Raw genomic sequence first — 12,698 nt, 5'->3', positions numbered from 1 at the left:
TGTGTGCTATTTCTATGCTTCCTGTACTTAAGTTTCGTTTTTACGTCTTTTACTTTCGGTTTTATACACCAGCTTCAAACAGCAGAAAATACAATGTTTTATGGAAAACATATTTCACAGCGGTATAGATGGTACAATACACTATAATTACTTGTTTTGTCACATAAACTGAAATGAAGCAAACTATTAGAATTTTTGCAACCGGGAAATGGCAGAGTGATTTCTGCATAGTGCATCTTTAAAAACTACATCCCACCAAACAGGCTGAAATTTCAGGCGGTCTTTTCAAACGGCAAATTTTTATCATTTTCACAATTTCACAATATTATTCCAACTTCATAGTGTGGAAATATATATGAAACACAGGAAATCTTGTGCATTGGGCCTTTAAAATCCCCTGGGCCTTTAATAACACTCAAACAAAACGAAATGTCTGCCAGACATGTAATTATAAATGCTTTGATTAGACCCAAATGAATCAGTAATGTTGATGTCTGTAGTCTCCTGTATGGCTCGGTTGGTAGAGTATGGCTTTTGCAATGCCAGGATTGTGGGTTCAATTCCTGGGGCCACCCAGACTTAAAATGTATTCACGCATGTCTGTAAGTCGCTTTGGATAAAAGCCACTTCTAAATGGCATATATTATATTATTATTATATTATATCTGTTCATGTTTCAGATTGGTCCTCATGGTAAAGCTGACCTGCCGCCCATCGATGGTCCTACAGACATGGACCGTGGTCCCATCCTACCAGTCCCTTTGGGCATCAGACCAGTCCTCAGCAAGTACAGGATCGAGGTGGGAATTAAACTCCTCTTGGCCTTGAAATACAGGAAGTGTAGCTGTAAATATCGCACTGTAAATGTTGATGTAACATATGAAACCCTTATGTACTGCTTATGAATGTAGAATGTAGGGGTTATAAATGTGTTATGAAGTCCCTATGTGGGTACCCTTTTAAATAAAGTGTTACTGAAATGTAGGTGTTGTTCTGGGGCCTGAGGGACCTGAAGAGGGTCAACCTAGCCGCGGTGGACAGGCCTCGTGTGGACATAGAATGTGCCGGTAAAGGAGTCCAGTCTTCCCTCATCCAGAACTACAAGAAAAATCCTAACTTCGGCACCCTGGTTAAGATGTTTGAGGTGGTAAGTTCTCTTTAAAATCATTCCATCGTTCACCTGGTTATCTCACCTAATAACAACTCAAAAATATAACGACTTTCTCATGACACTGTGACGGCGTCATGAAAACGAAATCTTTGCCTTATTGTAACAATTGGTTGTGATCTGGTTATATGACGTCTTCTTAACAAACAGGAAATGACACCGTAAAGGTGCCAAATTTAGCCCATTCATTTACTGTGAACTTGTTGTTCTCCAGGATCTGCCCGAGAACGAGCTGCTCCACCCTCCCCTGAACATCAGAGTGGTGGACTGCAGAGCTTTCGGGCGTTACACCCTGGTGGGGAACCATGCTGTCACCACCTTACGCAAGTTCATTTACCGGGCGGCAGACAAGCACGCCAACAACTGGAACACTCAAGGTACACACACATACATGCACTCACACACGCGCACATACACACACAAACGGACACACACACACACACACACACACACACACACACACACACACACACACACACACACGCACAAACAAACCCACACCTCGCTGTGCCCTTACACTTTGATTTGTGCCTACTAATGCAGTCGTTGTCCTCTCACAGAGGAGATCATTGTCAACTATGAGCCAGAGCCCACCATCAAGAAGATGGAGACCATGGTCAAGCTGGACTCTGTAAGATCTCACACCATTAAATGAATGTTAACTTTAGCAATAAACTTTAATAAAACATCCTAACTGAGTTGTAAAACGATTGATATAGTATGTTGTGTGGTATTTTCCAGGGGTCCGATGCGGTGGTTAAAATTGAGGTAGGTGTTATGACGTTGATCTAGGAAGGTCTCTGTTTCTCAATGTAGGAGTGATGTCAAAAGCATTTGTGCGTGACAGCTTATTTGAAAAGGTTAGTACGGTAGTTTGAAAACAGTAAAAGGCCTACTGCAACCTGTAATCTAACCTTGCGTTGATATGTTAGGAGGATGAGAAGGGAGGGAAGAAGAAGAAAAGGAAGAAGGGAGGGGACGAGGTGGAGGAGGAGGAGTTTGATGAAAGCATGTTGGATTGGTGGTCCAAGTACTTTGCCTCGATCGAAACTCTGATGGAGGTGAGGCCATCCGGGAAAATGGCTACATTTGGCTACATTTTAATACTCATAATTGAATTTGAAAAAGTGATCCTGTCAATATGTAATGGATTTTATTGGTTTGTGTGTCTTACTCTGTAGATTCTCAAGGCTCAGGAGGCAGCTATGGCGGATGCTGAGGAGAAAGAGGCACAGGATATTGCTGCTGAGGGCGGAGGTAACACAGACAATCCTAAACTAATGTGGAAAACACAAGAGCAGCAAATCCATTAGATCTAAACCAAATCTGTACACATTTCATACAAATACACATCGTATTATGTATCATCAATTTAGGTTGTTTAGGTTGATGATGTTTGTTAATTTGGTAGATATTGACAAGTAGATACTATGTCTTGTAGATGGTCCAGCATGGTTAGATAGCCCAACATAATCACGAATCTCTGTATATTGATTGAGACTTTAAAGTAGAATATAATTGTTGCGGTGAAAGAGAATGATCATGTTGTCAGGTTGTATTCTATGTCCACTTTCATGTGCCTAACACACGCTGTCCTCTTCAAATCATGACAACCCGTACTACCAACCCTTCATATGACCCCTGACATCTCGGTTGTAGTTCATCACTGCATACATTTACACAGACATGAATCCATGATTTCCATCACTTCAAAACTCATATAATGACCTCCTCCTGCTCTCCTGCTATATGTTACCACAGGCCTGCCATGAACGTTGACTAAGAATAACATGACTAACAAAACCACATCTAGTGCTTATATAGTGCTATGTATAACTTTTACATAACACGATACATCAACTATTTATATAAAACTAACTTGAACAAATGTTTTGGAATCTGAAATGCACTGTTATGCAGAGATTGTGTGCAAGATATGGAGACATTATTAAAGTGGCTAGTGTTTCATTTCCTTAAAGTGGCCAGTGACTCCTAATCTATGTCTATAGGCAGCCTGATGTGCTAGTGATGGCTGGTTTAGCAGTCTGATGGCCTTGAGAAAGAAGCTATTTTTCAGCCTCTCGGTCCTACGTTTAGTGATTAAATTGATACTCTTAAGCTAGGCTAATACTCTTAAGCTAGGCTAATGACCTATTCCTATTGGGTAAATGTTGTCTTAGCTGCTCTGACTGTTGCACTGGCATTCATTGTATATACTGTTCATATTGTGTACATAGGCCAAGATACATTGGTTTGCCAACTTGCATGTTGAATTCATGTCTTGAGTGCCCTGCTGTGCACCAACTCTGCTCTCCACCCCCACCCTCACCCCCCTCATCCCTCACTCCTAACCTATTCTCAGAGATCAAACCTGATGACTCTCTTGTCAAAGGAAAGAGAGGCAAGGGAAAGAAGGAGAAGAAGAGGGCTGGTCCTGGGGACATGCCAGAGAAGAAAAAGCACAACATTGATGAGCTACAGGTATGTGGTTACTCAACAGTGAGCCCCAGTGAGCAAAACTGGTTGATATTATGTTATTACAACCAGAATTGTCATTTCAAACACTTTATCCCAGTTTTACCTACTGGAACCTGTTTCTAAGCTTAAACAAGTCTGGGCAATGGGTTGAAGTCTCTGGGCAGTTTTGGGTCAAATACCGTATACTCTTTCTTTGTTGTTGATATGTTTAAATATGTTTTTTATTTTTTTATTATGTTTTGAATGTATAGAGTACTTTTTGTATTTCCTCATTAGGTGTACCCCAAGGAGCTGGAGAATGAGTTTGATCACTTTGAAGACTGGCTTCACACCTTCAACCTGTTCAGAGGGAAGGCCGGAGATGACGACGACCAGAACATGGCGGATGAAGACAGGATTATTGGCAAATTCAAAGTAAAACCCCTTTCGCACAGAAGGGCGTTCCCTTCTTTGTAACTTCTTTTTTGTCTGCGATGGAAGAGAGCTGGAACTAGCACAGTCCCAGGTCTTCTTGTGCTGTACATAGACTGTAGAATATATCATATACTGTATAGCCAACTCCTATAGTTCTTGTTCAACGATGATGTCTATATAGCATAAACATATCTGGGACCAGGCTAGAAAGGAACAGGATTGAGTCCGTTATTGTGTTAAATATCACCACAATTGTGCATGTCTGTGTATATTCCAGGGTTCTCTGTGCATGTCTGTGTATATTCCAGGGTTCTCTGTGCATGTCTGTGTATATTCCAGGGTTCTCTGTGCATGTCTGTGTATATTCCAGGGTTCTCTGTGCATGTCTGTGTATATTCCAGGGTTCTCTGTGCATGTCTGTGTATATTCCAGGGTTCTCTGTGCATGTCTGTGTATATTCCAGGGTTCTCTGTGCATGTCTGTGTATATTCCAGGGTTCTCTGTGCATGTCTATGTATATTCCAGGGTTCTCTGTGCATGTACAAAGTACCGGTGTCAGATGAGATGCAGAGGGAGATGGGTTTTGACTCCAACATGGGCATGTTCCAGAACATTCCAACTAATGACCCAATCAACGTCCTAGTCCGGGTCTATATCATCAGGGTATGTACACTACTCTCTATTGTGTACCTACAATAGTACTTATATGTCCGACTCTATGTCATCAGGGTAGTTACACAACACTACACTCAGGTGAGAGTACAGTGCCTATATAAAGTCTACAACCCCCTTGGGATTAAAATTGATTTCATTGTCATTTTTTCTCAATCTACACAAACCATTTTAAAAAGTGGAAGAAAAATTCTAAAACAAATTTAAGATGAATGAAACATAAAACACTAATATACCTTGATAGGTATTCACCCACTACATGTTAGGCAATGCATGTTTCAAATACCTTTGGCAGCAATGAGTCTTCTTGACTCACAGCTGTGAGTCTTCTTGGGTAAGTCTCATAAGAGCCTTGCACACCCGTATTGTCTGCACCCATTATTCTTTGAAAAATTCTTCAAGCTCTGTCAAGGTGTTGGGGATCATGGCTAGAAAGCCATTTTCAAGTCTTGCCATAGATTTTCAAGCAGATTTAAATCAAAAATTCTAACTTGGCTCCTCAGGAACATTCACTGTCTTCTTGCTAAGCAACTACAGTGTAGATTTGGCCTTGTGTTGTAGGTTGTTGTCCTGCTGAAAGGTGAATTCCTCTTCCAGTGTCTGGTGCAAAGCAGACTGAAGCAGATTTTCCTCTAGGATTTTGCATGTGCTTACAGTAGCCCCATCCTGTTTCTTTTCATCCTGAAAAACTCCCCAGTCTTTGCCGATGTCAAGCATACCCATACCATGATGCAGATACCACCATGCTTGAAAATAAGGAGGCAGTTACTCAGTGACACATTGTGTTGGATTTGCCCCAAACATAAAGCTTTGCATTTAGACCAAAAACGGGTATTATTTTGCTGTGTTTTTTTGCAGCATTACTTTAGTGCCTTGTTGCATACATATGCATGTTTTTGTAATCTTTTTTGTTCTGTATATTTGTATTTTTCTTTTCACTCTGTCATTTATGTCATTATTGTGGAGTCACTACAATGTTGTTGATCCATCCTCCGTTTTTTCCCAGGAAGTCTCAAGGTTCTGCTCGCCTGAGTTAAAACACCTTATGATAAGCTGTAGACCATACTATTTACCAAGAGAGTTTTCATCTGTTTTTTTTGTAGCTGTATATTTACAAGCACAAACCGATACTGGCACTAACACCACACTCAACGAGGTGTATACGGCCATATGCAAACAAGAAAATGCTCATCCCGAGGCGGCGCTCCTAGTGGCCGGGGATTTTAATGCAGGAAAACCGAAATCCGTTTGACTGACCTAATTTCTACCAGTATGTCACCAGTGCGATTAGAGGGAAATAAACTCTAGATCAACTTTACTCCACACACAGAGACGCATACAAAGCTCTCCCCTGTCCATTTAGCAAACGGACCATAACTCTATCCTCCTGATTCCTGCTTACAAGCAAAAACTCTAACAGGAAGTACTCAGTACAGAAGTGGTCCGATGAAGCGGACGCTAAGCTACAGGACTGTTTCGCTAGCACAGCCTGGAATATGTTCAGGGAGAGAGAGGGGGGTGAATACTTATGCAGGGGGTGAATACTTATGCAACGACTATATTTTATTTATTACATTTGTATTCATGTGTAAAAATGTGTACAATTTTCCTTTCACTTTGACAGTACAGAGTATTTTGGGTAGATCAATGACAAAAAAAATTACAATTAATAAATCTATTTCAATCCCACTTTACAAGGCAACAAAAAGTGAAAGGTTTCAAGGGGATGTAGACTTCCGTAGGCACTGTAAATAAACTACCCTGTGATTATAAACATGTCATGTCTTGAAAAACTGGTCAAATAAAACAAAATAAAATCTCTCTACTTGATACTTTCCTGCAGGCTACGGACCTGCATCCAGCGGATATCAATGGAAAAGCAGATCCATACATCGCTATCAAACTGGGCAAGTCGGATATCAAAGACAAAGATAACTACATCTCCAAACAACTCAACCCTATCTTTGGCAAGTGAGTGGAGAAGCTCTAAAAACAACATTTCAACCATTTCCACTAACATTCATGATGTCGTAATAGAGTGAATTTATATTTAATACGGCCTTAATTCTTAATCCTTAAAAGCATACGAGATAGCCAAGTAATTTACTATTGATGATTGGCAATTATATAGCTTGTGCATTGAATAGGCTTTGAAAATGTTACACCTGTGGAAAATTATAACCAAAGTTATGGCCAAAGACTTAATAAAGTTATTTATTTTGAACCCATCAGATCCTTTGACATCGAGGCCACATTTCCCATCGACTCCACACTAACAGTGTCAGTCTATGACTGGGATTTAGTGGGCACTGACGACCTGATTGGGGAGACTAAACTGGATCTGGAGAACCGTTACTACAGCAAACACAGAGCAATATGTGGCATCCCATCTAAATATGCCATGTAAGTGTGGCCTAGCTCTCCGTAGCCTGACGCCATTCACAGTACATGTAATCAATATATACCAACAGCACAGTATACTATGTCAATTATTTCAGCAATATTCTTAATACTTACAACTTTAGTCTGCAGTAACGAGCAACATAAACTGAATAGGATCATACTTTCCCGTATTTAGATATTATTATTGATTATACCTAGGGATCCCTTGATAAAGAGATTAATTTCTCAGTGGGACCCACCTGGATAAATAAAGGATCAATTAATACCATATATTATCTTATAAGAACTGTGAGGGATTTGTGTGTCAGCCATCATTGTTATTCATTCCTGTAGCCATGGCTACAACGTGTGGCGGGACCCCCTGAAGCCGACCCAAATCCTGGCCAAGCTGTGTAAGGAGGGTAAGCTGGACGGGCCACACTACGGCCCTGGAGGACGGGTCAAGGTGGCCAACCGGGTCTTCATGGGCCGAACTGAGATCGAAGATGAAAATGGTACTGTATAGCGCACAACAGAATAACAGTACCTGAAATGCTTCTTTAACCTTCTATGTTAGGTACTGTACCCTGAAATACCCTCAGCCTGGTATTTTACTCTGCCTGAAATACCCCCTCATGTACAACTGATCATATAGGTCTATGATGTTATGAGCTTTCCCAAGTACCCCTTGTGTGTAGGCCAGGTAGTACGAGACTAGTCTGTGCTGTATGTCTGTCTGGGTTGATCTGATGATGTTCTTTAGGTCTGAAGAAGCAGACAGATGAGCACCTGGCCCTGACAGTGCTGAAGCACTGGGAGGACATCCCCAGGGTGGGCTGTAAACTGATTCCAGAGCATGTGGAGACCAGGCCACTCCTCAATCCTGACAAGCCTGGGATCGAACAGGTAGGACAAGTGTTAAGGTTGTGCTTGCTAACTGCCTGCGTGCCTGCTTCAGTGTCTTTCAAACAATCCAGCTGGTGAAGGTTGTAAAGCAAATCTGAAGTAGAATAGAGGAAAGTTCACAATCTGATGGGGAAATATGATTTATACTCTTAGGTAAAGTATTTATTTTTAAGGCAATCTCTGTATAAATGGGACAAATAGAGAGGTTCAAGACCCTTGTGAGACATCACAGTCAAATAGATGGATGTATTGCAAAAGGAAATAGTAAAATGGTCATATACTAGGAACGATGGGTTAGTCTGTTGACATCTGAGGGGTGGAATTAAGATTAGAAGGATTGGTTAATTTGACCATGCACTTGGAGTCTAGTACAAATAGGTGGAGGCTATATGTATATGCAGTGTATTTTTACATTTTCAACCATGGGAGGGGGGTGGTAAAGTCTAAAAATAAAAAAAAGGGATCAGAAATGATGCAACTAATGTTATTTTATAAACTAATCTGTATGCTAGTTTGAAAGCAACAAACAAAAATGAATAAATATATCAAATTAACAAAAGTTCACATCTTTTTCATGTGACGGTTCTCTAGGCCTTAATATTTAGGGTTGATTTTAGTGTTTCGCGTAGCACAGTTTCGGGGGGGGGCTGCTTTGCAAGGGCTGCAGAGTTGTGTGCCATGACAGTGGTTCAATTGTATCACATCCCAAGTTTGTCTTTGTGTTTCTCTATGTGTAGGGGAGGATTGAGATGTGGGTGGACATGTTCCCCAAGGATATGCCTGCACCTGGACCTGCCGTTGATATTTCACCCAGGAAACCAAAGAAGTATGTTCTAGTACAATGTAATGTGCTTTTAAAAACATTTAGTGAGTTCATTTGCAAAGTACATTCCCCATGTTAGATGATCAGATATATCACATTACAGACATATCACTTCAATCGATTGTTTTTAATACTTTGTCTGGTCGTCGGGCAGGTTTGAACTTAGGGTGATTATCTGGAACACAGACGAGGTCATTCTGGAGGATGACGACATCTTCACTGGAGAAAAGTCCAGTGATATCTTCGTGCGAGGGTTAAGAATGTTTCCCTTTGAAATATATGTTTTTCGAACTTCAGGGTGTGTCTTGCACTCGATATTTCAACCATGTCTTCTTGTTCTCGTTCCTCTTCTATCGTTCAACAGCTGGCTGAAGGGCCAGCAGGAGGACAAGCAGGACACCGACGTCCACTACCACTCCCTGACAGGGGAAGGTCTCTTCAACTGGCGCTTCATCTACCCCTTTGACTACCTACAGGCCGAGGAGAAGATCGTCATCTCTAAGAAGGAGTCCATGTTCGCCTGGGACGAGACTGAGTATAAGATCCCTGCTCGTCTCAACCTACAAGTCTGGGATGCTGATCACTTCTCTGCAGATGATTTTTTAGGTGGAGTGATTTGATTTCCCTCTATTAAACCTTCACCATAAGGATCTTCTAGGCTGTAGATGTTGGTCTTTCTGTGAATATAACGTTTCAGACTAGGGCTACAGGGAATTGAATATCCCTCGATGTAATATTTTACTTTTTTAAATTTAACTTCAAATTCTGGGACATGGAAAATACTGTTGTGGCAGTCATAACACAAAAATCAACATATCAACAACAACAGCTGAGAACCCTTCGTGCATATCAAGTAAATACGTATGATATTTATGTCTTTCCTAGGAGCCGTTGAGCTAGACCTGAACCGTTTCCCTCGTGGAGCGAAGACAGCCAAGCAGTGCTCCATCAACATGGTGCTGAACGAACAGGATATTCCCATGGTGTCCATCTTCAAACAGAGGAGGATCAAGGGCTGGTGGCCCTTCCTGGCCAGAGATGAGAACGACGAGTTTGAACTCACGGTATGACTCAGAGGGGTTGGGTTCAATGCGGAAGACACATTTCGGTTGAAAGCATTCCGTTGTACAACTGACTAGGTATCCCCCTTTCCCTTTTTCTTATGTAACGTGGACTTGATTAAACACATTCAAGTATATACACTGGTCAAAATGGTGTCTTTGATTCAGCAAAACGCGACAATTGGGTTACACCCTGAAGAAACTGAGTTAAATATCGAACAGATCAGTCAAAAGATAAAGACCTACTTTATATACTGTATGAACCTTTATATACTGTATGAACCCCAGTGTTTATAAGTAGTGATGTTGTTTGTGTCTTTGCAGGGGAAAGTGGAAGCAGAGCTGCAGCTGATGACTGCAGAGGAGGCTGAGAAGAATCCAGTGGGTGAAGGACGCAACGAACCTGAGCCCCTGGAGAAACCCAAGTAAGAGCACCATTCACCTGTTACCACTACCACTCTTTAGGGTGCTTACACACTGAGATGACAAATACGGTGGAGCCAACTCAATGTGTTTCAACGGGGAAGATGCATTGAAGTGGGGAAGGGGCAGTTGCATGCTTTTGCATCGTGAGGTTGCCCTAAAACAACGATCTACCATGCGGTCGGAGCGCACCGTCGTCAGAACACACCCCAACGTAACGGTGCATTTGATTAAAATACTTACAAATGATGGACGAAAGAAAGGGTCTTTTATGAAATTGCTTCGATCAAGTACCGGGTTTGACCAGGGATCATCATACTTTGCAAGGTAAGTTACTAAAATAACCCTTTATTTTTTCTATAATTTGTATGGATTTTTTTTCTGTTCACAGGAAACTGGCATTATATCTTATAGTCATATTTGCTAATCCTCTATTTGTCTGTGTGATGGCCTTAAGGCATTAGTGTGGTCTAACCAACCAACCCTATTTTTCTTCCCAGCCGTCCAGACACAGCCTTCCTATGGTTCCTTATGCCTTTCAAAGCCATCAAAAACCTCATCTGCAACCAGTACTTCTGGCTCACGGTCAAGTTAGTGGTGGCCCTGCTGCTGGTGCTCATCCTGGGCCTCTTCATCTACAGCATGCCTGGATACATGGCCAAGAAACTAATGGGTGTCTGAGAAGTGGAAACTATTAAAAGGGATAGTTCAGTGATTTAACATGTATTTAGATATTTGTTTCCTTAGCTTGAAAGAAGTCGACAAGGTGTGACTGCAATTCACACTTTGGTTTTGTTTAACTTGCCACCTTAAACAAGGTGAACTATACCTTTAAGAAAAGACTACTCAACAACTTCTCAACTCAGTTCTATATTCAACGACTTGTTTTCCCTAACTGTCACGTTCTGACCTTAGTTCCTTTTTTATGTCTCTATTTTGGTTTGGTCAGGGCGTGAGTTGGGGTGGGCATTCTATGTTTTGTTTCTATGTTTTGTATTTCTGTGTTTAGCCTGGTATGGTTCCCAATCAGAGGCAGCTGTCAATCGTTGTCTCTGATTGAGAACCATACTTAGGTAGCCTGTTCCCACCTGTGTTTGTGGGTAGTTGTTTTGTGTTTGTTTCACCATTCAGGACTGTTTCGATTTTCGTTGTCATTCACTTTGTTATTTTTGTATTTTTTCATGTTCTGTTATATTAAAGTAACATGGTTACCACGCTGCATTTTAGTCCGATCCTTCATATTCCTCATCAGAAGAGGAAGACAATCGTTACAGAACTACCCACCACAAACGGACCAAGCAGCGTGGTAACAAGGAGCAGCGGGATCTGGAGAAATGGACATGGGAGGAAATATTGGACGGCAAGGGACCCTGGGCACAGCCGGGGGAGTATCACCGTCCGAAAGAGGAGCTGGAGGCAGCTAGAGCGGAGCGGCGACACTTCGAGGAATTGGCTCGAGGTAACGGGCACGAGAGGCAGCCACAGAATTTTTTGGGGGGGGCGGCACACGGGGAGATTGGCGGACTCAGGTAGGAGACCTGAGCCAACTCCCTGTGCTTACCGTGGCGAGAGAGTGACTGGGCAGGCACCGTGTTATGCGGTGAAGCGCCGATGTCCCCAGTGCGCACGCATAGCCCGGTGCACTACATCGCAGCTCCTCGAATCGGCCGGGCTAGAGTGGGCATCGAGCCAGGAGGGATGATGCCGGTTCAGCGCATCTAGTCTCCAGTGCGTCTCCTCGGCCCGGGGTATACTGCACCAGCCCTACGCACGGTGTCCCCGGTTTGCCAGCACAGCCCAGTGTGGCCTGTTCCAACTCCCCACACTTGCCGGGCTACAGGGGGGATCCAGCCAGGACGAGTTGTGCTAGCTCTGCGCTCGAGACCGTCAGTGCGCCTCCACGGCCCAGTGCATCCGGTGCCTCGGCCAAGGAAGAGGCCTCCTCCATGTCTCCCCAGCCTGGTGAGTCCTGTGCCTGTGCTAAGCCCTAACCATCCTGCATGTCTCCCCAGTCTGGTGAGTCCTGTGCCTTCTCCCAGAGCCAGGCCTCCTGTGTGTCTATCCATTCCAGTGGTGATCCATGGCACGAAGCCTCCAGTGGTGATCCATGGCACGAAGCCTCCAGTGATGATCCATGGCACGAAGCCTCCAGTGATGATCCATGGCACGAAACCTACTGTGATGATCCATGGCACAAAGCCTCCTGTGATGATCCATGGCACAAAGCCTCCTGTGATGATCCATGGCACAAAGCCTCCTGTGATGATCCATGGCACGAAGCCTCCTGTGATGATCCATGGCACGAAGCCTCCTGTGATGATCCATGGCACGAAGCCTCCTGTGATGATCCATGGCACGAAGCCTCCTGTGA

General features: G+C 42.9%; 1 protein-coding gene across 2 annotated transcripts in view; it reads left to right on the top strand.

Moving 5' to 3' along the window:
• The window catches only part of LOC129811930 (otoferlin-like), a 41,142-nt gene extending 29,339 nt beyond the window's left edge, over positions 1 to 11,803 (top strand). For both annotated transcript variants that reach the window (XM_055863710.1, XM_055863709.1), the window contains exons 26-45: positions 681 to 800; positions 986 to 1,147; positions 1,383 to 1,545; positions 1,729 to 1,799; positions 1,910 to 1,936; positions 2,101 to 2,229; positions 2,350 to 2,425; positions 3,531 to 3,649; positions 3,923 to 4,060; positions 4,586 to 4,723; positions 6,576 to 6,703; positions 6,965 to 7,135; positions 7,469 to 7,629; positions 7,878 to 8,020; positions 8,758 to 8,846; positions 8,998 to 9,096; positions 9,208 to 9,449; positions 9,729 to 9,907; positions 10,229 to 10,329; positions 10,828 to 11,803. In XM_055863710.1, the coding sequence (XP_055719685.1) occupies positions 681 to 800; positions 986 to 1,147; positions 1,383 to 1,545; positions 1,729 to 1,799; positions 1,910 to 1,936; positions 2,101 to 2,229; positions 2,350 to 2,425; positions 3,531 to 3,649; positions 3,923 to 4,060; positions 4,586 to 4,723; positions 6,576 to 6,703; positions 6,965 to 7,135; positions 7,469 to 7,629; positions 7,878 to 8,020; positions 8,758 to 8,846; positions 8,998 to 9,096; positions 9,208 to 9,449; positions 9,729 to 9,907; positions 10,229 to 10,329; positions 10,828 to 11,008 (2,637 nt within the window). In that variant the 3' untranslated portion in view covers positions 11,009 to 11,803. The remainder of the gene's footprint in view (positions 1 to 680; positions 801 to 985; positions 1,148 to 1,382; positions 1,546 to 1,728; positions 1,800 to 1,909; positions 1,937 to 2,100; positions 2,230 to 2,349; positions 2,426 to 3,530; positions 3,650 to 3,922; positions 4,061 to 4,585; positions 4,724 to 6,575; positions 6,704 to 6,964; positions 7,136 to 7,468; positions 7,630 to 7,877; positions 8,021 to 8,757; positions 8,847 to 8,997; positions 9,097 to 9,207; positions 9,450 to 9,728; positions 9,908 to 10,228; positions 10,330 to 10,827) is intronic.
• The last annotated feature ends 895 nt before the right edge of the window (positions 11,804 to 12,698 follow it).

The sequence above is a fragment of the Salvelinus fontinalis genome, chromosome 15 (genome assembly GCF_029448725.1).
Source record: "Salvelinus fontinalis isolate EN_2023a chromosome 15, ASM2944872v1, whole genome shotgun sequence".
Lineage (NCBI taxonomy): Eukaryota > Metazoa > Chordata > Actinopteri > Salmoniformes > Salmonidae > Salvelinus > Salvelinus fontinalis.
The sequence above is the reverse complement of the archived record's forward strand: the minus strand, read 5'-3'. Positions and strand labels throughout refer to the sequence as shown.